Source organism: Hypanus sabinus, chromosome 19 (genome assembly GCF_030144855.1).
Source record: "Hypanus sabinus isolate sHypSab1 chromosome 19, sHypSab1.hap1, whole genome shotgun sequence".
Classification (NCBI taxonomy): Eukaryota; Metazoa; Chordata; class Chondrichthyes; order Myliobatiformes; family Dasyatidae; genus Hypanus; species Hypanus sabinus.
This window is the reverse complement of record NC_082724.1, coordinates 24,702,234-24,723,817: the sequence shown is the minus strand read 5'-3', so window position 1 is coordinate 24,723,817 and position 21,584 is coordinate 24,702,234. Positions and strand designations below refer to the sequence as shown.

Sequence of the window (21,584 nt, the reverse complement as noted above, 5' to 3'; positions counted from 1 at the left end):
TCTTGTAGTAAGTTGTTGGATTTGATGAAGCATAGGTAAAAAATTCAGTCTAAATAAATCTTTATATTTCTTGGTAATTTTTATACCTAAATAGGTAAAGTTATCAGTAACAACTTTAAATGGTATCCTATCACTCAATAAAGTTTGTGCATTTAAGAGAAATAATTCACTCTTTTATCTAAGTTTAGTTTATAACCAGAAAAACTACCAAATTGAAACAACAAGGATAAAATAGCGGGAATAGACCTATTAGGGTCAGAAATATATAACAGCAAGTCATCAGCATAAAGTGATAATTTGTATAACTTCTCATTACGGGTAATACCAAAAATATTAGGAGATTCACGAATAGCAATGGCTAAAGGTTCTAATGCGATATTAAATAATAAAGGACTTAAGGGACAGCCTTGTCTCGTACCACAAGATAATTGAAAAAAAGAGGATCTATAGTTATTTGTAAGAACAGAAGCAACAGGTTTATAATATATTAATTTAATCCATGATATAAAGTTGGGACTAAAATTAAAATTTCTCAATGTATTAAATAAGTATGTCCATTCAACTCTATCAAAAGCTTTTTCAGCATCTAATGAGATAACACATTCTGGGATTGTGGGTGATGAAGTATAAATTATATTAATCAATTTTCTAACATTAAAAAAGGAATACCGATTCCTCATAAATCCAGTTTGATCTTCTGAAATAATCTGTGATAGTACTTTTTCTAATCTAATGGCTAAAATTTTTGTAAGAATCTTAGAATCTACATTTAATAGTGATATAGGGTGATAAGATGTACATAAAGTAGGATCTTTATCTTTTTTAAGAATTAGAGAGATATTAGCTTCATAAAAAGATTGAGGTAATCTCTTCTTAGCAAACGCATCATTAAAAATTTCACATAACCAAGGAGAGAGCAAAGAAGAAAAAGTTTTAAAAAATTCTACTATATAACCATCAGGACCAGGAGCTTTCCCTGAATTCATTGATGAGATAGCCTCTCCTATTTCAACCATAGAGATAGGAGCATCTAACAGGCTATGGTCTTCATCTATCAGTTTAGGAATATTCAAATTGTTAAAAAAAATTATCCATCATGAACTGGTCACCATCAAATTCTGATTGATATAAAGATTTATAAAAATCTTGAAGTATTATTGATTTCTTTATGATCAGTAGTTAAATTACCATCTTGTTTACGAACAAGCTTTTAACATATGGAAAAGGAAAGATACTTTGATGTCCTTTGACCAACTTTCCAACAAATTTGAATTACCTAAATCCAATTTTTTTCAGATATTTACAAATTAGAAATTTCTTACATAAAGTTTTACCATCTTTTCCTAATTCAACTTTAGTGGATTTTGTAGATTTGATTTTTACCCTTGTCAGAAGGGATTAGTAGCTTTTATTTATAATATGATTATGAAGATACAACCAGAAATATCAGTTAGAATTAAACAAGAATGGGAAAAAGAACTTCGATATAATATATCAACAGATAAATGGGAAAAAATTTTACAAATGGTTAATTCCTCTTCTATATGTGCTAAACATGCTTTAATACAATTTAAAATTGTACATAGAGCTCATATGTCTAAAGATAAACTTGCTCGATTCTATTCTCATATTAACCCTCAATGTGACAGATGTCATTCAGAAGTGGCTTCATTGACCCACATGTTTTGGTCATGTCCCACTTTACATAACTATTGGAAGGACATATTTGCTACAATTTCCTCAATTTGGAATATAGATTTACAACCTCATTTTATCACTGCAATTTTTGGTATACCAAATGAAGATGGTAATCAGTTTTCCCCTTCAATTAGACGAATGATTGCTTTTGTAACATTAATGGCCAGAAGGTCTATATTACAAAACTGGAAAGAAGTAAATCCTCCTACCACGTTCCAGTGGTTTTCTCAAACTATTTCTTATCTGAGCCTGGAAAAAATTAGAAGTACTATTTTTGACTCATCAATTAAATTTGAAGTAACTTGGAGACCGCTCATTCGACATTTTCATATGAATTAATTTGGCCTTTTCCAGACCTTCTTTCTGCTTATTCATGTTCAAGTATGGAGTTCTGGAGTTTTTTGACACTATCATATACTTGTAAACTATTATTATTGCCCATGTTAGTTTAGTTTAGTGTTTTTTTCTTATATATATTTTTTTCACATATTTTCAAATTTTTTCTTCTTTTAACGATTATTTTTGTTTTTTTTTCATATATAATCATATGGACTTGACTGATTAAGGTATTTTCTTCTGTTGATGTTTAATAGGATATTGTTATCTTATTATTAATGCGACTTCAAGTCTATTGTATTCATAATTTACTCATTATTATGTTATGTTTTTTTTATATGTATATATGAAACTCAATAAAAAGATTGAAAAAGAAAGGATGTTGTCTACATGGGCTTTGGTAGGGTGCTTGATGAGGTCCCCCATGGGAGGCACATCCAGAAGATTAAGATGCATGGGATCAATGGTGAATTAGCCACTTGGGTTCAGAACCAGCTTGCCCCATAGAAGAGAGGGGGTAGTGGTCAAAGGGATTTATTCTAGTTGGAGATCTGCAGGGATCTGCACTGGGACCCCTGATGTTTGCAGAAGACTAGCAGAGAATACAGTGGGATATAAATCAGTTGCAGATATGGGCAGACAGATTTTAACCTGGTCAAATGTGAAGTGTTGCACATTGGTAGGTCAAATGTGAAGAGACAGTACACTGTTAAGGGTGAAAGTCTTAGTGTTGATGAACAGAGGGAACTCGGCATCCTAGTTCACAGCTCCCTGAAAGTGTCTACATCGGTTGATAGGGTGGTTAAGGCGGCATATAACCTGCTTGCCTTTAATAGTCAAAGCACTGAGTTTCAAAGTCAGGACGTTATGTTGCTGCTTTATAAAACTCTAGTTAGGTTGCAACTGGAGCAGGGGCTCCCGACATTTATTTATGCCATGGACCCCTACAACTCACAGAGAGGTGGGTGGACCCCAGGTTGGAAATCCCTGATCTGGAGTACTGCCTCCACTTCTGGTCACCCCATTATAGGAAGGATGTCGAGGCTTTGGGGAGGGTGCAGAACAGGCTTACCCGAATGATGCCCGGATTGGAGGGCATAGACAAACTTGGGTTGTTTTCTCTGGAGTGGCAGAGGCTGAGGGGAGATCTGATAAGAGGATTGTTTCAGAGAGGCAGAGACAGACTATCTCTTTCCCAGGGCTGAGATTTACAATACCACAGGGCATGCATTTGAGGTCAAAAGGGTAATTTCGAAGGAGATGCCAGGGACATTTATTTGTTTCAAAATGATGGTGGAAAAGCAGTTACGCAGAAAAATCAGACACTCAAGAGATGCTTATATTGGCACATGAATGTGAGGAAACTCAAGGAAATGGACATTGTTCTGCAACAGGGATCGGTTTATTTGTCAACTTGATCACCAATTTAATTGGTTTGGCACAACATTGTGGGCTGAATGGCCTCTTCCTGGGCTGTACTGTTCCATTCTAGACAGTTTCTTAATGAAACTTTAAATACTAATTTGGCAATACCAATGACGCAGAATCATCCAAGATAGAGAGAAACACACAGTCAATGGCTCAGATAAAGATACTACCTACCATTTTACCCAGTATCTAATCCTTAATCAACAATACAGATGGGGCTCTAGGCATATTACTAACTGACCATATCATGACAGATTGCAAACCAAATTTGGCACTCTGCGTAATGTGCTATCCAAATGCATCGGTTCACTGCAAACAGTCCATGACAATTCAATTGCAGGAGGACTAAGGAAGCAGTTTGGTCAGGCAATAATGTGAAGCACAGAGGATTCATTTCCAAAGTACAGAAAATTTTATTCTGTGGCACCATACAAAATAGCGAAGGAACTGAGCATGACAGGCAGCAATTATGGAACAAAATAAACTGCTGATGTTTTGGCCAAGACCCTTTATCAGACTCTTGATCAGATCCTGAAGGGACCTGGCCCGAAATGCTGCCTGTTCATTTCTCTCCATCAATGCTGCCTGACCCTCCGAGTTCCTCCAGCATTTTGTGTATGTTGCTCAATATTTCCAGCATTTACAGAACCTTGTGTCTCTGATTTACTGTATAGTACCCCAGTTAGAGATCACAATTGGCAACTTAAGTTCCGACCTGCAAATATATGTGAAAGATAGACACAGCAAGCAGAGAAAAATGCAACTTTGCCAATAGTGAGAATGCAACAATGAGTATAAAATAAATTCACCTGGAATAAACTTTAAACTGCTCAAAGGCCAGTGGTGACTCAGTAACATTAAAAATTAAGATTTATTGGTTTGAAAAAAAAATGCTTTTATGAGGAAAAAGTCGAATAAAAACTCAAATATACAGTTTGAGAACTAATAGAAAAATAACGATGGGGGTGGTAGGGGGCAGCAAGATTGTAAAACTCACTGCTAAACCACAACCCTGGTGTATTGAAAAGGGAGGCTGGAGTTTCTACAGGGAAGGGCGGAAGTTATAAAGTTTGTGAAGCTGGGAGCTTGAGTATAGGCTTCAGCAGGGAACAATGGACCAATGATCTATCTTAGTGCTATGGATGCTGTATCATTTGATGCAATTCCCAATAGAGACTCCAGAAAAAAACTATTTTAATCCTGCTTTAGGTACACACTAAATTTCCACTCCAATTTTTCCATTTAAGACACATGGAAGATAAAACAAGCAGAGAAACCTGGGCAGGGTGGATAAACAAGTGAAGACATTTACAAATGAGATAAAAACTGATTAAGTGCAAGGACCTTTCACATTGTTCTCAGGATAGCCTGACAGAGTACTGCCAAAGTGTAGGAAACAGCAGTAAACCTGCAAAAAGCGAATCCTACAAAAGCAATTTTCATTGAGATACTAAAACTAAAATTGGCACTATACTCTCCCTACTGCTCTCTGGAAGGGCATGCATGTCCATTTGGGAGAGCAGACATCAGGTCAAAGTAGACATAGCTCAGCCTTCATCCATCAAGAAAATACTGACATAGATAAACAAGGGTCTCGTGCAGCTATGTCAACAGTATTCCCCTCCCGCCAATAGATGCTGCCTGGCCTGCGGAGTTCCTCCAGCATTTTGTATGTAAACTGCCATAGAAGTGGTAATTCTACGGCTGAAACTCGTCTAGTAAATGTGTTAACTGGAGGGCAAATGAATTGCAATCAGAGTTCCATTTTAAAGTAGAAACAGCAATCAGACTCTCAATAGAATAACGTTAAACTTATTCAGATCTGCCAGGAGATCTCCATGCAGAAGGTGGAAATTAACATCAAGGGGATCCTGTGTAATTTTAAACCCTGTGAAGTCCTGGTTGGACAACGCATTGAACCATTATGATAAAAATCTTAAAAATACCTCACATAAAATATAGGGCAACTAAAGCTACAAAGTTCCCAACCTTGCAAATATCTTTCTTCCCCGAAAGAGCTATACCTTGGCTTCCCATATATGGTTCTTTCTCAGTAATTAATCAGCGTCAAGATACTTTCCTGTTTAGAAGACTGGAGCTATTTATGCAAAACCAAGGTATGAATAGAGAATAAGGCAATAGCAAAGAGTGACTGGCAGGAGGCAAAATAACCAATGCTCACATTGCAAAAGAAAATCTTGGATCAGCATCTTACCATTTCCCCCCCCCCCCCAATGAGTCACAGCCTTATTTCTTCAAGAGAATACTGAAGCTGTTAGTAGTTAATTTATAGGGAACTGTGTGGCTGCAGGTTCCCCTCCAGGTACAAATTCAGTCTGGGTTAAAGAAATGAAAGAAAGGGCTCCTTTTAAAAAGGGGACAAAAAAAAATAGAACAACATGGCTCAATACAGAACAAGTTTATAGTTTCTGAAGCAGCACGGATGGTTGGTGTCGGGAGAAGGAAACAGATGGAATTCAGTAGAAAATCAAGTTGAAGGCTTGACATTTGTTTAAAGTGCTTAATGGATTATTTTATAAATAAATGCTACAACACAATGCACAACATCTCAAAGCTCTCAATTGTGTACCAATTTGATTAAAAACATACTGTAATTAGTCTCATATCCTGACCACTGTCCAGCAAAGACTGATTATTGCAAATTTATTAATATTAAAAGTTTACATAGCATGGGAGAGTGAAGTTTCAGGTGTAAAACTTCCTTGAATGAGGCAATTACAATATATTGGTACTGGACCATTCATGAGCTCAGTTTTTTTTCCTGAGTGTTTTTAACGACTACTTTCAGAAATAGAGTGTAAGTACTGGAAGCAAAAGTGCTCCATGGACAATATGAGCTGCCAGAAGATTTTACTGACATTGATCAAGTTAAAGATACCCTAGTACACTGTGAATAAACCTGCTGCTCTCCTGCATACAGCTGCGTGAGATTTTTGACCGCCCAAGTTGGCAGATGGAGCCTGCAATTCAAAAGGCATTCAGGTTGCACTTGACTTACGCGCAAGCCTCTAGATTGAAAGTGAGATTGTCGGAAGAATTTCTGGAGTAAAAGTCTTGATAAATGTACCAAGAAGGGAGATGACATCAGTGATTGCACATGTCTATTTAAGCATGTTCCTCCACTGAGCCTAATACCCCAAATAATTGCACTGAACTTTGCTGCTTGAAGCCTCAGGTTTTGTTAAAAGCAGCCTTCACTGTGAACAAGCATGTGGTCCTGTTGATGTGTCACTCACTGACACTGAGATGACACAAAAAGTTTGGTCATAACTTGGCTTAAAGTTCACTAATTCTCTGCAAGCGTACTCTAACACTGTACCACCTTTACAGCTGTGTATTCTGATCCAAGTACAAAGAAATAGCATTATTTCACTGCCAAAAAAGTACTGCATTTCACAATAGTATATACCAGACCAAAGACAAAAAACAAAAAAGGTACGAGACATTTTAACCCATGTAGCAGCATGAGTGTCTTACCAGTGCTTCCTCGTTCAAGACCTGATCCATAAGCTGTAACTAGACCTGGATCTCCTGTCTGCCCGGGTTCTCCAACTCGAACCTTGAATGGACTACCTGTGATGTGCTTCCCATTGAATTTGACATCAATAGAATGAACACCATTCTCGTGAGGGAGGAATCGAATAGCATACTTGTCTGTAACAAACACCATTAAGAAATGAATTTTTAAACCAAACATTTAGCAATGTGACCAATATTTATATTCCAGAGGCAAACACTATAGAGAGGAACTCAATACATGCTCCATAAAATATACATTTCATGAAAAAGGTAACATGCTCAGCTTCCAAGTAAAACAGTCAAAAATCAAGCTTAATCATTCAATATTCATATCATACCTCCAGTACACAGGGGAGTTGTCGTAGCCTTGGCAGTAGTTGAGAACCATGTGCTATGTTTTCACCCCTTGTCCAACCCTCCCCTCCCTCCCCCCACAGCATTACCATGAGGAGTGGGCTGTGAAGGAGAGCCGCTCAGCACTGGAGAGAAGAATGGAACAGACCTCATGCAAAAATAATCAAAAGCTGTTCATAATGTCTTACCTGGTTCTATCTGCGAGACATGTGTATCCTCCACGGCCCCAGATGGACTATGAACTTTGGCATCAATTAAACCCTTAGCACCATTCAGCCGCACAGCAAACGACACGGGTTGATTAACTTTTAAACCTGACTCCTGGAGGTGAATCGCAAACACTTCATTGCACTCTTACAAAACACATAGAACAACACAGCATAGTCGCATCTGCTACCCACTTGACTCTCTGCCATTTACTTCATCGTAATGAACGATAGGACTAATTCAACCACATACTAAAAATGCACGTAGAGCATCCAAAATGGCCAGAGCAAGACAGGGTTTCTTAACTTGCCTTAGTTTCCTCCTAGGAAGGAAAAGTCCTTGACAGAAAAAAGTTCATGGAAAAGAAAGCTATAGCTGCCTGTTTTTGAACAGAAGTCCTGCAGGCAACCAATGAGTTTTAAGTTATAACCCCAACCACTAAAAAGGTACATAGAGGCATGCAGAGATGAACAAACCTGTAGAGTATTGTTAGTAACTTGTGCAGTGTAGATACTTTGGTAATGGAATAAGTAATGAAAGATCTCAACTCAAAATATGGGATCGAAATGTCAGCAATGTGACTGTTTTAGATCTTTAACCCACTTGAGAGTTTGAAGATAAAAGACTACAGCCTGCTAAAGAAATACCATGATCAGAAGCCAGTGACAAATCACTTCACAAAGACCAACATTAAAGACAAAGACACACACACACACAAACAAAATGCTGGAGGAACTCGGCAGGCCAGGCAGCATCTGTGGAAAAGAGTAAACAGTCGACATTTCAGGCTGAGACCCCGTCACCAGGACTGGAAAGGGAGGAGAGAAGACAGGTTAGGAAGGTGCGGGGAGCGGTGAAGTAAAGAGCTGGGAAGTTGATTGGTGAAAGAGTAAGGTGCTGGAGAAGGAGGATCTGATAGAAGAGGACAGAAGACCATGGAGGAAAGGGAAGGAGGAGCACCCTAGGGAGGTGATGGACACGTACGGAGATAAGGAGAGGGAAACAGGAATGGGGAATGGCGAGGATGGGGGGTTATTGCTCCTAAAACCTGACAGCAGTAGAGAAGACCATGGACTGAAACAACGGAAAGGGAATGGGGAGTAGTACTGAAATAGGTGGCCACCGGAAAATCTCACTTTTTCTGGTGGACAGAGTGCAGATGCTTGGTGAAGCGGTCTCCTGTTCTACGTCGGGTCTCACCGATGTACAGGAGGGCACACTGGGAGCACCGGATACAGTAGATGACCCCAACGGATTCAGAGGTGAGGTGTTGCCTCACCTGAAAGGACTGTTCGGGGCCCTGAATGGTAGTGAGGGAGAAGGTGCAGGGGCAGTTGTAGCACTTGTTCCAGTTGCAAGGTTAAGTGCCAGGAGGGAGATCAGTGGGGAGGAACTATTGGACAAGAGAGCCTCGTAGGGAGTGATCCCAGCAGGAAGTAGAAAGGGGGGGGCACGGGGAGAACAGGAAAAGACATGCTTGGTGGTGGAGATGGCAGAAGTTTCAGGGACGTATGATAGATGTGGAGGCTAGCAGGTGGTAGACGAGGACAAGAGGAACCCTATCACCAGTGTGGCGTCGTGAGGATGGGGTGAGGGCAGGTGTGTGGTTAAATGCAAGACTTGCGGGTGAAGGCAGCATTGATGGTGGAGGAAGGGAAGCCCCTTTCTTTGAAGGAGGACGACGACATCTCAGTTTTTCTGGAATGAAAAGCCTCATCCTGACAGCAGATGTGGTGGAGACCGATGAACTGAGAGAAGGGGGTGGCTTTTTTTTTAAAAAGAAAAAGTGACAAGCTGGGAAGAGGTATAGTCCAGATAGCTGTGAGTCAGTGGGTTTATATATATATAAAAAAAAATCAGTAGATGAACTGTCTCCAAAGATAGAGACAGACAGATTGAGAAAGCAGAGGAAATTGTCGGAAATGGACCAGGTAAATTTGAGTGCAGGGTGGAAGTTGGGAGGTAAGGTTGATAGAACTTAAGTTAAACAGTATATTGCACGATGAAGTCTAAGTTAACAGATTTGCTGTCTTGCTGAATAAATGACAACTTTAAATTAGAGTTTAATGTGGGCTGTGTAAATGAAATGTAAAAACAATGATTCAGCTTCTAGTTCAGCAGGTAGTATTATGTGGTAATGAGTAGAGAACTTGGTTCAAGAGCAATTTTTTTGACAGAACAATTTGGCATCCCAAGTTCATAATGTTAAACAGCTGGGGTTGGCTGCAGCCAAAAATCTATCGTGTTCTGCTAGGTTAAGTTATGGAATTAATTTGAGTAGAGCAAGAATAGGAAACTGTGCAAATTTCAGGTCCATGTTGAGTTTTGAAATATTGCGAAACGAAAGCTTACAGTTCTCAAGACTGATGAATTCAGAAATCAAGAAAGCAATTACTTCCCTTACCCATGCCAAATTGGACAAGCAATGAGCAAGTAAGCACACATTTTAATTTAGAAAAGGAATACTGCATGTCAAAAGCAGTTTACTTGTATTTCGGTTTAGGGCTGAACGTTGCCACACATTATTTTTTAAAAAAAGTTTTGTACTCAACAGTAGGAACCCAGAGTCCATCAGCACCAAGCACGTGTGACAGCTAAAGTCAGCCATCACACTACTCAGTCGTGGAAACATGTCGTAAGCTTTGCTACACCACAATTCCTTGAAATACTGTATTTTGTGTTAAAACAGGGAAGAATGAAGTTGCGTTGGGGAACCTACAGATTAAATGTGGTTAAAGAGTTGAGCTTGCCCTTTCATGTGAAAATGGTTATAACCTGCACTTGTATTTTAACAATTATTGCCAAAACTTCTGAAAACACAAGTATGATATCTTATTCCTTTGAAATGATAGATTTGGGATTCTTCAGTTTGTTAGCTAGAAGATGCAATGTGTTTTCCATCTACAGATACGCAACAACTTCCCTACAAAGAAAACAAAGCACTGAAAAGTCTCTAACAACTTCCATGTGAGGCAGAAAGCTGGGTGTGTAGTCTTTGATTAATTGCTAGTGCAAGTCTTAAATTACTGGTTACAATATCCAAGCCAATGCATTTCCATATTTCAATATGGCGTTACACTTAAACCAAAATGTGTTCAAGCAGTATTCAAGATCCGGTTCAAATTCAAGCCAGGGTACACAAAGTCAACTTCACATTACCTGTTACTATTAGTTGTTGCTAAATGGTTGAAGAGGAGTTACCTTGTTTGGTAATCAGTTTGAAACTACTTATTGTTAGCTTCATTTGGTTTAAAGTTGTGCACTCAAACCCTAGCAGCAGCAATTTCAGTTTTAGCTTCCAATGTGTATTACACAACTTAATCAACATTTGTGAGCTCTTAATTCTCTTCAACCTTTTAGCTTGTTACTGATATGCATCTTGCAGGTATGCTGTTAAAAACCTTTAAATGAGACACAAGGAAAACATCTAGAATGTTAAACGGCAGACAGTGAACCCCTTCTTACACATACATTAAAAGGTCACATCTATGTAAAGCTTCTATTTTGCTGCAGACACCCACAACTGAACCAAGTTCAAACCTGCATCATGGCATATTATTAACCGAAAAACTCCTACAAAGCAAGAACAGTGATCTACTGGACAAGTTTGAGAACTAGTGCCAAGCAGAAACTATCAAGCAGAGGATCACGTTAATGACCTCACTGATCCTATTATAGTATTTTATATTCAAAGAAACGGACAAACCGAATGTACTGTGATTTGAAATTATTTTGAAGTTTCATTTCCCAAAAGACTTTACAAAATTGTTTAGTTGAATTTCAGCTTATCATTACTTTAAATCTTTCCCTTGAGATACATTTCAGTCTGCAAACACCATCTTCTATACAAAACATCCTCAAATGTCAAGATCAAATTAGATTAGCTGGCTACAATGAGAGAAGTGTATACAAGCGTGACTGATCTCATTTTCCAGAAGAACTTCTCTGCTAGCGTTAAATTTTTACCCTTTCAATGTTAATTAAATTGAACCATTCTTTTAACCCCCGAAAAAGCACAATTTGACCAAAAAGGGGAAGCCTACAGGATGATCGCTATTCACACTTAAGCACAACTTCTGCAAGTAGTATACCAGAACTACAGATATTTACACTAGAAGTGCTAAATTAAAACCTCAACAGTATCCTGCAGGCAGTTCTGTTCTGAAATTCAAAATAGGCTATGCAATCAATTATTTGCATTAATTTACTCCCTTATTCTCTACACCATTTCATATTTAAACGTGATGACCTAATATCACACCCATTTGTGACCTCTGGATGTGCAGTAGGGGGCCACAGCCAGGGAGCAGATATTTTCTTATGTCTCACCTGAAGACTAGTAACAGTAAGTCTGCTTGCATCTTCTGACGAAGCAGTGATGGGGACAATGAAGGGGCTGTCAGGGATGTACTCATCGTTGAACTTGATGGACACTTCATAGTCACCTGTAACAAAACAGACAAGTAACTACCTTAAAATATAGAAATCATGCAAGGTGTATAACAGATCTTAATCACATTTAATATTCTTCATGTTTGTTAGGAATGGTGGGCTGGAGATATGTCTCTATCGAAAGGAGGTGTAAGGAGCTCCTTCCCTCCACTAGCCTACGGGTCATCCTCGGACAAAATGTAGCACCCTGATCAGGGTCACATGAAGCTATGGGAGCTGCTGGTGCATATCACAAATCCTGGTTGTGTGAACACCGATGCCAAGCAGACAATCTCGGAAGAGTATTGAGAACGGCTGAGGTCACCCATCTTATAAAGACACTGCCCAGAGGGCAATGGCAAACCACTTCTGTAGAAAAGATTCACCAAAAATGATCATGGTCATGGAAAGATCATGATCACCCACATTATACAATAAAGCACATAATGAATGAGTTAGGATACATAGGAATGTACTGAACAATACATTCATCTTTGAGGATTTAACCATTTATCTTATTCAGACAGATTAACTGTTTGCAGAATATTCAGTTTACCATTTTTATGAATATAAAATGCATAAAGGCATCAACTTATTAGTTCATTAATAGGTGACTCTCTACTGGATGGTTTCTGCTTGACACGGGATCTCAAACCTGCTATTATAATGTACAAGTTCTGCATTGCCAAATGCTACTGATTGTGACGTTGATGCAATTAATACAGAATTATAAAATTAGGTTTATACCATAAATGCTTGCATAGCTTCAGTAACTCTGTACAAGTCCAAAACTTTACCAGGTCAAACCAAAGTCAACAGCCAAAAAATAAGGACCAAAGAAAAGCTTAACTTGAAGAAAGGCAGCCCTTAACTTCGAGTGGAATCATCGGGACACCTTGGCGATGGCATTTTTTTTTAGCAGGCTTTCTTATCTTTACGAGGCCAAGTTGCTAGCTTGACACCCAACACGGATGGAGAGTGTGAAAGGGGGCCGGCTGGATTTGAACTCGGGAGCCTTCGCTCTGGAGTCCGGCACTGATGCCACTACTCCACCAGCCGGCTAGCTTAACTTGAGGGAGTATTTAATTCTTTTGGCCGGGGCTGACAGTTATGAAGAGATAGAGTGGGGAATTCCAAGAGTTTAATCCTTTGGCAATGATATAATCAACAACAACAAGTTACGGGGAGAAGGCAGGAGAATACAGTTGAGAGGGAAAGTAAGTCACCCATGATGGAATGGTGGAGCAGACCTGATGGGCAGAATGGCCAGATTCTGCCCCGTTGTCTTATGGCCTAATAATCAAGAACCTCAAATGTAGAGGTAGAGTGTAAGATTGCAAAGGAGAAGCAAGAGTATTGAATGATTTGAAAACAAGGATGAAGGAGCAAACATGGTATAAATCAGAATAGAAAATGCTGGCAAAGTTCAGGTCCAGCAATAGTGGAAAGAGAAACAGTAATGTTTCAGGTACAGGACTCTTTATTAAACTATCTACCCTCATATCCTATCAAATTCTTCCTGCCCTACATGGGCGAATTCCCACATTAGCCTTTGAACCCACAAAACTGGAGTGGAAGTCATCATCCAAAGGAGGGGCTGTCCAAAGAAAGATGCATAATTTTACACAAGTAGAGAAAGAGGCATAAATAAATCTCTCCTCATCTCCCTTCTTTAGATCAGAGGTGAGGAAAGATTTCTTTAGTCAGAGGATGGTGAATCTGTGATTAGGTTCTCAATTAGTCAAGGCATCAAAGGTTATGGAAGGTGGCATAGTGGAGTTAAGGGGTATAAAAAAATCAGCCATGATGTAATGGTGGAGGGGTCTTGATGGGCCAAATGGCTTAATTCTTCTATGTCTTATAGTCTTATGACAGAGTTTTGGTTCAGTTATGTTTTCTGCCGTGGTTGTTAATTAGGGTTAAAAGGATAAAACTGAATATCACAACTAAGTCAATGCCTTTTATTGGCTGGTGCATTTTAATGTTATATTTATAAATCAGCAAGCCCAGCCAAAATGGTAAAGAAATCTGGAGAGAGAGAATTCTGAACATGAGAAACTCTGCAGATGCTAGAAATCCAAAGCAACACACAAAATGTTGGAGAGGTAGCAATCTGAGGAAAAGTAAACAGCCCATGTTTGGGGCTGAGACCCTTCACCAGTCCTGATGACTGGTCTCGGTCTGAAATGTCGACTGTGTACTCTTTTCCATGGATGCTGCCTGGCCTGCTGAGTCCCTCCAGCATTTCGTGTGTGAGCCCAGAAGGGCAAAGTGACCAAAACGATGCACAGTCAGAGTGAAGGCATTTTCTTCAGAAGCTGATGATGCACATTGTGGATTAGGTCTCATGACAAAAGGCAAAAAAAATCTAAATTCAGATGAATCTATCCACCCTTGAAAAAACAATTCTGGATTACAAACATCTACAGACTTACTCACCAGACTCCTGTGTAATGTATGACACACCACAAGATCCATCCTTTCTGTCTTCAAAGGATATCTCTGCTCTGCTGGGTCCTTCCACAGCGATGGACAGTCCACCTGCGCCAGCTTCTCGTGTCCAGATACTGAATTCAGCTGTGAACAAGTATTGCAAGAAATAATTTCAATCTTTTAGCATTTCTTGTACACTTCAACTTCTAGTTTAACTGATGGACTATTTGAATTATGTTTAGTCCTCTTTTAAAGATATGAACTGCCATGCAAAGTAGAAGGTTTATATTCAAGTCCCTGACTGACTAATTAGCAAGGAGTTAAATTTTATTACTCTCAGGAGGCCAGGCTCATTTCAAATTCCACCCATTTCCTTCAAGAGGACCACAACCTTGTCATGGTTTGGAGGCTTGTGTGCCTCAATGACCTGGAGAGCTATGTAGCCTAGAGTCAGGACTTTGTGCTTTGACTCCTGGTAGGGGCACCTATGCCAATCAAGTCAAAGGATAGAAGGCCAGACCAAGAGTGGTCCACCATTCCTCCGAGTTTGGGGATTCAGCTCAGGGCTAACAACCATGACTGGTCCAAAAAAAAAATTACGGAAACAGCAAACTAGAAATTGGGTGTCCTAAACGGCAGCGGTCTAACTAAGAGAGAGCTATGCAACACCTGATGGAAGAAACCTTAAGCTTCGAGACACTAATTCCTGATCCATTGGGCACTACTGCCATCAGCACAGGATAACCATCCTGCTTCCCCTTCAAGTTTCTCAGTTGGAATTATAGTCAAGTTGCATCAACATAGACAAATGATCCCAGTGTTTGGGCAGGTGGCAGACCCACCTAGAAAGTACAATGTGGTGCTGGTACTTGGGAGCTTTGGCAAACAATTGGGCAAGTTCCTCTTCCAAAAAAATTCAGCTTCACACAAGATTACGTATGTGTGAGACGAGAGCTCTTGAACCAATACTGTTAACATTGTCCTAATTAACACAGCGAATAAACCAGAAGGAGCAAAGGGAGGATTGACCTGGTGAACCCAAACCCGAGCAGAACATGTGGATAAAAATAAACTAGAGAGTCAATATTAGCGTCTTAAAAAAAATGTCAAAGGAAAAACTTGACAATGATCACCAAACAAACTTTGTGCACCAGGATTGTTAATATGTACTTGCCATGTTCAAATATTGTTCCACATGGAAACACTTAGTATGCCGTTCACGTGGTCTTTTGTAACAAACCAAGAGAAATCTTTCAACCAGAAGTAACAAACTACATCATAACCAGAGGCGACATCAGGAACTCACCTGGGACTCCTACTACGCCTCGTTCAAGCCCTGGGCCACCGGCTCGCACTTTTCGAGCTCCTCCTTCACCAAGTGGTCCCACCGTGAATTGGAAAGGACTGCCAGGGACATGCCGATTTCGATATTTTACACTGACCGTGTGCACACCCATCTCTTGTGGCACAAATCTGACACAGTAGATGTGGTTGCTACTTTCCGTGATCTCTGCTTCGTTAATCTTTCCAGAGGGACTGGTCACTTGAGCAGACATGTCGTGGACATCAATTTCTATGGAGGAGGAACAAAATGGGTTAAGTGGAACTAAAAGATGGCACTTGCTGCCAAACTAACTGAAGCCTAATGATTTGCCATGAAGGACACGTTTGCCATAAAACAAAACAAAAAGTTGACAAAAATCAGTGTGGAATCTTAGAGGTTTTATAGTCCAAACAGCCTGAGTTCCTCTGGCATGAGAACGCCATGACTATAACTGCTAGAAGTCCAAGCAAGTGTTTCTCTATTGAGAATAGGTGGTCCAAATCAAATAGGCAGAATTGGGGTTCAAGATGACAAACTTAACACTAATCTTATTGGCCAAGTTTCAACAAGTTTAGAAAGCTCTATGATTGCGATACAAACCTGCACAGTCAATGGTGAAAAAGACCGAGGACAAGTCTAACCTTCAACTAATTTCTAGTGGTCAACTGGAGACAGGAGACGGGGAGAATGAGGTTTTACTCAAATCATTTGCAAATTTATCTGGACTCTGCAGAATCGTGTTTTGCAAAACTAAAGCCCACATCCGTGCCACATAGAAACACTCAGAATTTTTCAGCACCTCTCTAGGACAGGGGCCAAGTTGTCACCAGTTCACCCATGACCATAGGGATTCTCCAGGTAGTGAAATGATCACTTCCTCTCTAAGTGAAGATGCCAAGCTTCAAAACTACATTCCACTGCATTCAAGTGCTGACTAGCAACTATGGAGGGAAAATGTCTCAGCACCATTTCCAACCACAATACATGATCACAGCCAAAGTCAACTGAGATGAGGTTGCTGCAAGCACATTACCCTGAACCAGATTTTGATCATCCTAACCTCCACCCTCTAACGTGAAAGCAATGTGCTGCCGGAAGGGATAGCCCGTTCCATTGCAAGTTTCCATCCTCTGCCTACTGAGCTCTGCACATCGGGTTTGCAGCTGCCACTGCCAGAAGTGTTACTTTTGGAAGGAGACAGGAAATCTCCCAGTTGTTGCCTAGATCACTAACAACCTTTGGGAAACTGCAAGTCTGAAAGCCTCTTGGGATGTTATTCTGTTATTGATACAGCAACAACTGTTACTCCCATCATGGTTACAGCAAATCCTCTTTAGATGTCAGGAATATGGCTTAGGACAAAGGAGAGGACAAGGAAGAGCCAAATTCCTAACCAACAAATCCTGCCAGACTAGAAAACCAAACTTCCCTAAAGGGTTAAGAACTTCTCCAACGAGGGATACAAAAAGTTCTGAATGCAATGAGATGCAAACCACACATTCTCCACCCTTCTCATGGTCTACCAAGATCCAAAAGATTGAACATAGAACAGTACAGCACAGGAACAGGTCTGTGGGCCCATGATGTTACGGCAACTAGTTCGACTACTGACACCTCACCCCTGTGCAATCTGCATCTCTCCAGTGCCTGCATATTCATTGCCTGTTCCAGAGTCGTATCAGCTCCTGCCACCATCTCTGGCAATATTCCAGATACCCATCACCGTGTCAAATTTGCTCCACATATATCCTCTGAACTTACCTTCCCTTAACCTTCAATGTTGGCCCTCTAGTATTAGACATTTCAGGTTTTTTGAGAGGGGGTTGGGGGGGGGGGTAGAGAAAGAGGGCAGTTGGAGGATACTAACTCTCCAATAATGCCTCTCAAATTTTGTAAGTTTGTATCAAGATCCTGGCAGATTCAGATATACCACACGTAAACTGAAACGAGTGAAATGCATTATTTGCATTAACATTCAACATACCCGAAGACTAGGCCGAGGGGAGCTGCCAGTGTCACCACACATGCCAGCAGCAACATGGCATACCCGCCATGTTCAGCAGGATACGATCACCGAATAATAACAAAACAAGCCCCTTTTCCACCCTCTATTCCCAACTAGACTTTTGGCTTTGCCCTCCAGACTTTGCCAGCTGCTGGGTATCCACCCCAGGACTTGTCGATCAAGGATTTGAAGGCACTGACTTCCGGACTCCTGGATCTTTGATCCTAGTGACTGGGGGAGTGGGGGGGGGGGGGGAGGGGTGGTCCCTGTCCTCATGACTGCTGCTTGCATGGAGTTCGGACCAGGGACTCCACAATCTGGGGGAAATCACTAGTCTCCTCTGTGCCAGCCCACCCGGCTTCCGGGATCACCTGTTTCTGATCGCTGAGCGCTCTGACCTGGATTTCAAACACTGGATCCTGTTCGGATTTTCATTTACTACCGCCGACCTCCAACCCTTATTCTTATCCCTAAACCTTAACCTGACTCCTATCTCTCCACAAACCAACCCTACAAACCTATTAAAACTACCAGCCAAGACCCTGAAGGATGTCACAGCTTGGTGCCATCTTGACCAGATCCCAAAAGATACTGAAGGATGGGCGTGGAGAAGACATCTGCCCTTGTGGGAAGTTCTGGAGCTGGATTAACATTTTTAAAAAAAAAAGGTCACCCATTTAAATTTGACAATGTGAAAACATTCTGAAACTCTTCCAATGGGGAACTGAGGCAGAGTCAGAACATTAAGGCTGAAGACGACAGATTCCTGATAAGCAAATGGAGAAGATGGTGAAAGTTTACTGGGAGTACAGGAGTGAAGAGCTGAAGTGTTTCTCAGATCAGTCAGGAGCACCTTGAGAGACCCTGTAGCCAGCTTCTAACCCCAGTCTGCACTTGGGTTCCTGATTTAGGCTGAACAAATCATGTGAGGTTGTTCAAAACAGTTAAATGGAGGACAATGCCGAGAAGGAAATTGCTTCCATGGACAAAAACTGTCCTCTAAAATTGCATCTTCCTTGAATCTAGAAATGTTAGTAAATTATAACCCTTATTAATAGATCACAGCAAACAAATGGCTGAATTTAGTAAAGGTTTTGATTTGACCACACAAAAAAAAGCCATCCTAGCAACAAGCAGTTCATCACTTGGAAACTCAGATGAAGAACCAAAACTAAGTATTTCTAAAATTGACACTGCAGGCAAGAGGCTAACTAAAATAAAGAGCGAAAGACAGAGAGGCAAGTAATAATCTTGGTAGAGGGCAAAAGTTAAGAACCCTCTTCCACATGCAATTGTCCCACAACTTCCTTAAGGACCCTGCATTTAGAAAAATGAGACTGCAAGCATATTTGTGTAACATGCCATGTTAAGGAAAGGAAATTCTCATTCATGCAACAACCACTGACGGAAACATGCTGGCTAATTTAAAAATGAGCACATTCTGCCGACCTCAGAATCCACATGCCCAGTGCCGAAACGCACCCTCCGACCTTAATGCCCTTGCACTGAACAGGTTAGGTTCTTCCTGGCCAAGTTGGCCAAGCAAGGAGGGCAAAGGTCGACTTTGGACGCTAGTTGGGTCCTCAGGTTTTTCACACTGAATCTGGTGAATATCCATACTTTCAACACACAAGAAAGTACAAGTTGTCTGAAAAAGTCTGAATGCATGTGACAGAGCTGCTCCCGAGCCACCGTTAGTTGGAACCAAGTCACTAAGAAGAATTGGAAAGGAAAGACAGGAAACAAGTTGTATTTTAGAAGAGCACAGCTGCATTTCAGTTTTCATGCATTAACTTTTAAGCTTGTCTAATACAGATCATATGATTTTGACCTAGATAAAATTCTATAATTACATGCTCTACAATCATACAGCTTTGACTAGCCTAGAATAGCCGAAAAGGCAATGCTGATGATAGTTAATTTGCTCTACCCACATACAATGCTATGAATGAGGGGAATGCAGAATTTTGTATATCAGACTTGTAAACATTTCAGGGCAGTTGTCACATGAATGCAATAAAGGTCATTAATCATTATGAATATGATTTCATAATATCCAAAATTAAGTTACCAAAATAGATTAAACTTGACTCTAGGCGGATTACATATTTTGAATAGTTTTCTAATAATCTCCCTTCTTTCACTCCCACCCTTTGATTTGGTTTCATTAGGAACTAGGGGCAACTAAATTTCAGCTGCTGTGATCTTCAACACAAATAAAGTTTCAACAGAGTTTGTGCTTCAGTTCAGGTAATCGATGGTATTATTAATATTAGCCATTACATTAGCAAAGCTACTGCTTTGCAAGCTTCAGCTTCTGAAACATACTTGGTCTTACTTTACCATAAAACTGAAATGACATTCAAATCAGTGGAAAAGGAAAACAAAAGGCTGGAAAGTCTTCAGAATCAAAATGCTGCCACAGCACATTCCTCAAAACTGTAAACACGAACTAATTCTTCACATTTGTGCCCTTTAGAAAGAATTCAATGCACTGTATTCAGAAGCAAAAGCAATTTATCTGATTAATTCATTTAACCTTGGGCTGGATTATTAGAACTAGCGTTGGAGGATTAGAAAATCTCACAGCTTTGCTTTAAAGTTATTCTTTATGCAAAGATTTAAAGAGATTGGATGGTATTTTCCACCATTCATACTGCTTTGATGGTGTTTAAAATGGTACATCGGCACCCAACTTTCATTAAGGGTCCTTGGTTATACAGTAAATGCCCTGTTATGCCAATTACACAAATTACAGTCAATTATGCCAATACAGTCAGTTATGCCAATACAGTCCAAATAGCTTTACTGATAGTAAATTCCAAACAATTCTTCCAGTCTTACCAGGAATCTTCAGATTCAAATCACAGATGCTTCCAACCGTTGCCTCAGACGCAGCCCGTCGCCGGCTAGTGATACTCTCTCTTACTCTGCCTTCACCGGTTACCTTGACCGTGAATGGACTCCCTGCAAAGAATACAAGTCTCTTCTTTACATTCATCTCCAATTCCACCATTATTCCGACACACAGACAGCACTGCGGTTTTGTTTTAATTCACTGAATTTCTACATAATGCAGCAACGCTTGAATAATGAATAAAAATCTAATCTTACTGTCTGGAGTATCGTACAAAAAAAAAATCAGTCATGAAATTAGTCCTCATTTCAAAAAAATATGGTGTAAATTGATATACACTAATTTTTGAAGTACAAGTATTTTATTTAGTTAAGTGTGAGATTCCTCATTAAACTTAAATCATATGGTTAAATAACATTGTTAAGTAGACGATCGATTGTTTTGTCTATAAGCCATCAACACAAGAGATTAGGATGCTAATTTTGTAGCTTGCTTCTCATACCTGGTACATGCTGTTCAGCAAACTTGATGTAAATTATGTAGGTGCCAGGCTCAGTTGGACAATACAAAACTTTGCAGGTACCTTCCTCTGTCTCCTCTGTGTTAATATCCACCTTACTTGGGCCTTCAACTGATAATGCAAGCCCACCATAACCTATAAGTGAGAGCAATGGTTACATACAAAGGGAATACATTTCAGGATGTTTTGATTTTGAATATTCAAAAATCTACCCAGATACTTAAAGCAATACAATATAAGAGTAGAGCATTCTAGCAGAAAGCACCATTATAATCCACTTACCCCAGCTTCTTGTTGTTTCTTCATGAGATCATAAAAAGTCCAAGTTTAAAAAATAGATATTTATTACCTTTGTTATTTAATACTGTGTGAAAGCACTTTCAAGGCCAAAAGCAATTCTTCCCAAGCAGCAAAAAAAAAAAGGACTTGACAGTTTCACGTGGGATTTGGT

The 21,584-nt window shown here is 39.9% G+C and overlaps 1 protein-coding gene across 2 annotated transcripts in view; it reads right to left on the bottom strand.

Moving 5' to 3' along the window:
• flnbl (filamin B, like) overlaps positions 1-21,584 on the bottom strand; it is a 128,670-nt gene that overhangs the window by 11,410 nt on the left and 95,676 nt on the right. For both annotated transcript variants that reach the window (XM_059944210.1, XM_059944209.1), the window contains 7 exons: positions 21,116-21,268; positions 20,601-20,723; positions 15,734-16,000; positions 14,434-14,571; positions 11,893-12,008; positions 7,545-7,677; positions 6,961-7,137 (listed from right to left, as the gene is read on the bottom strand). In XM_059944210.1, coding sequence (XP_059800193.1) covers positions 6,961-7,137; positions 7,545-7,677; positions 11,893-12,008; positions 14,434-14,571; positions 15,734-16,000; positions 20,601-20,723; positions 21,116-21,268 — 1,107 coding nt within the window. The remainder of the gene's footprint in view (positions 1-6,960; positions 7,138-7,544; positions 7,678-11,892; positions 12,009-14,433; positions 14,572-15,733; positions 16,001-20,600; positions 20,724-21,115; positions 21,269-21,584) is intronic.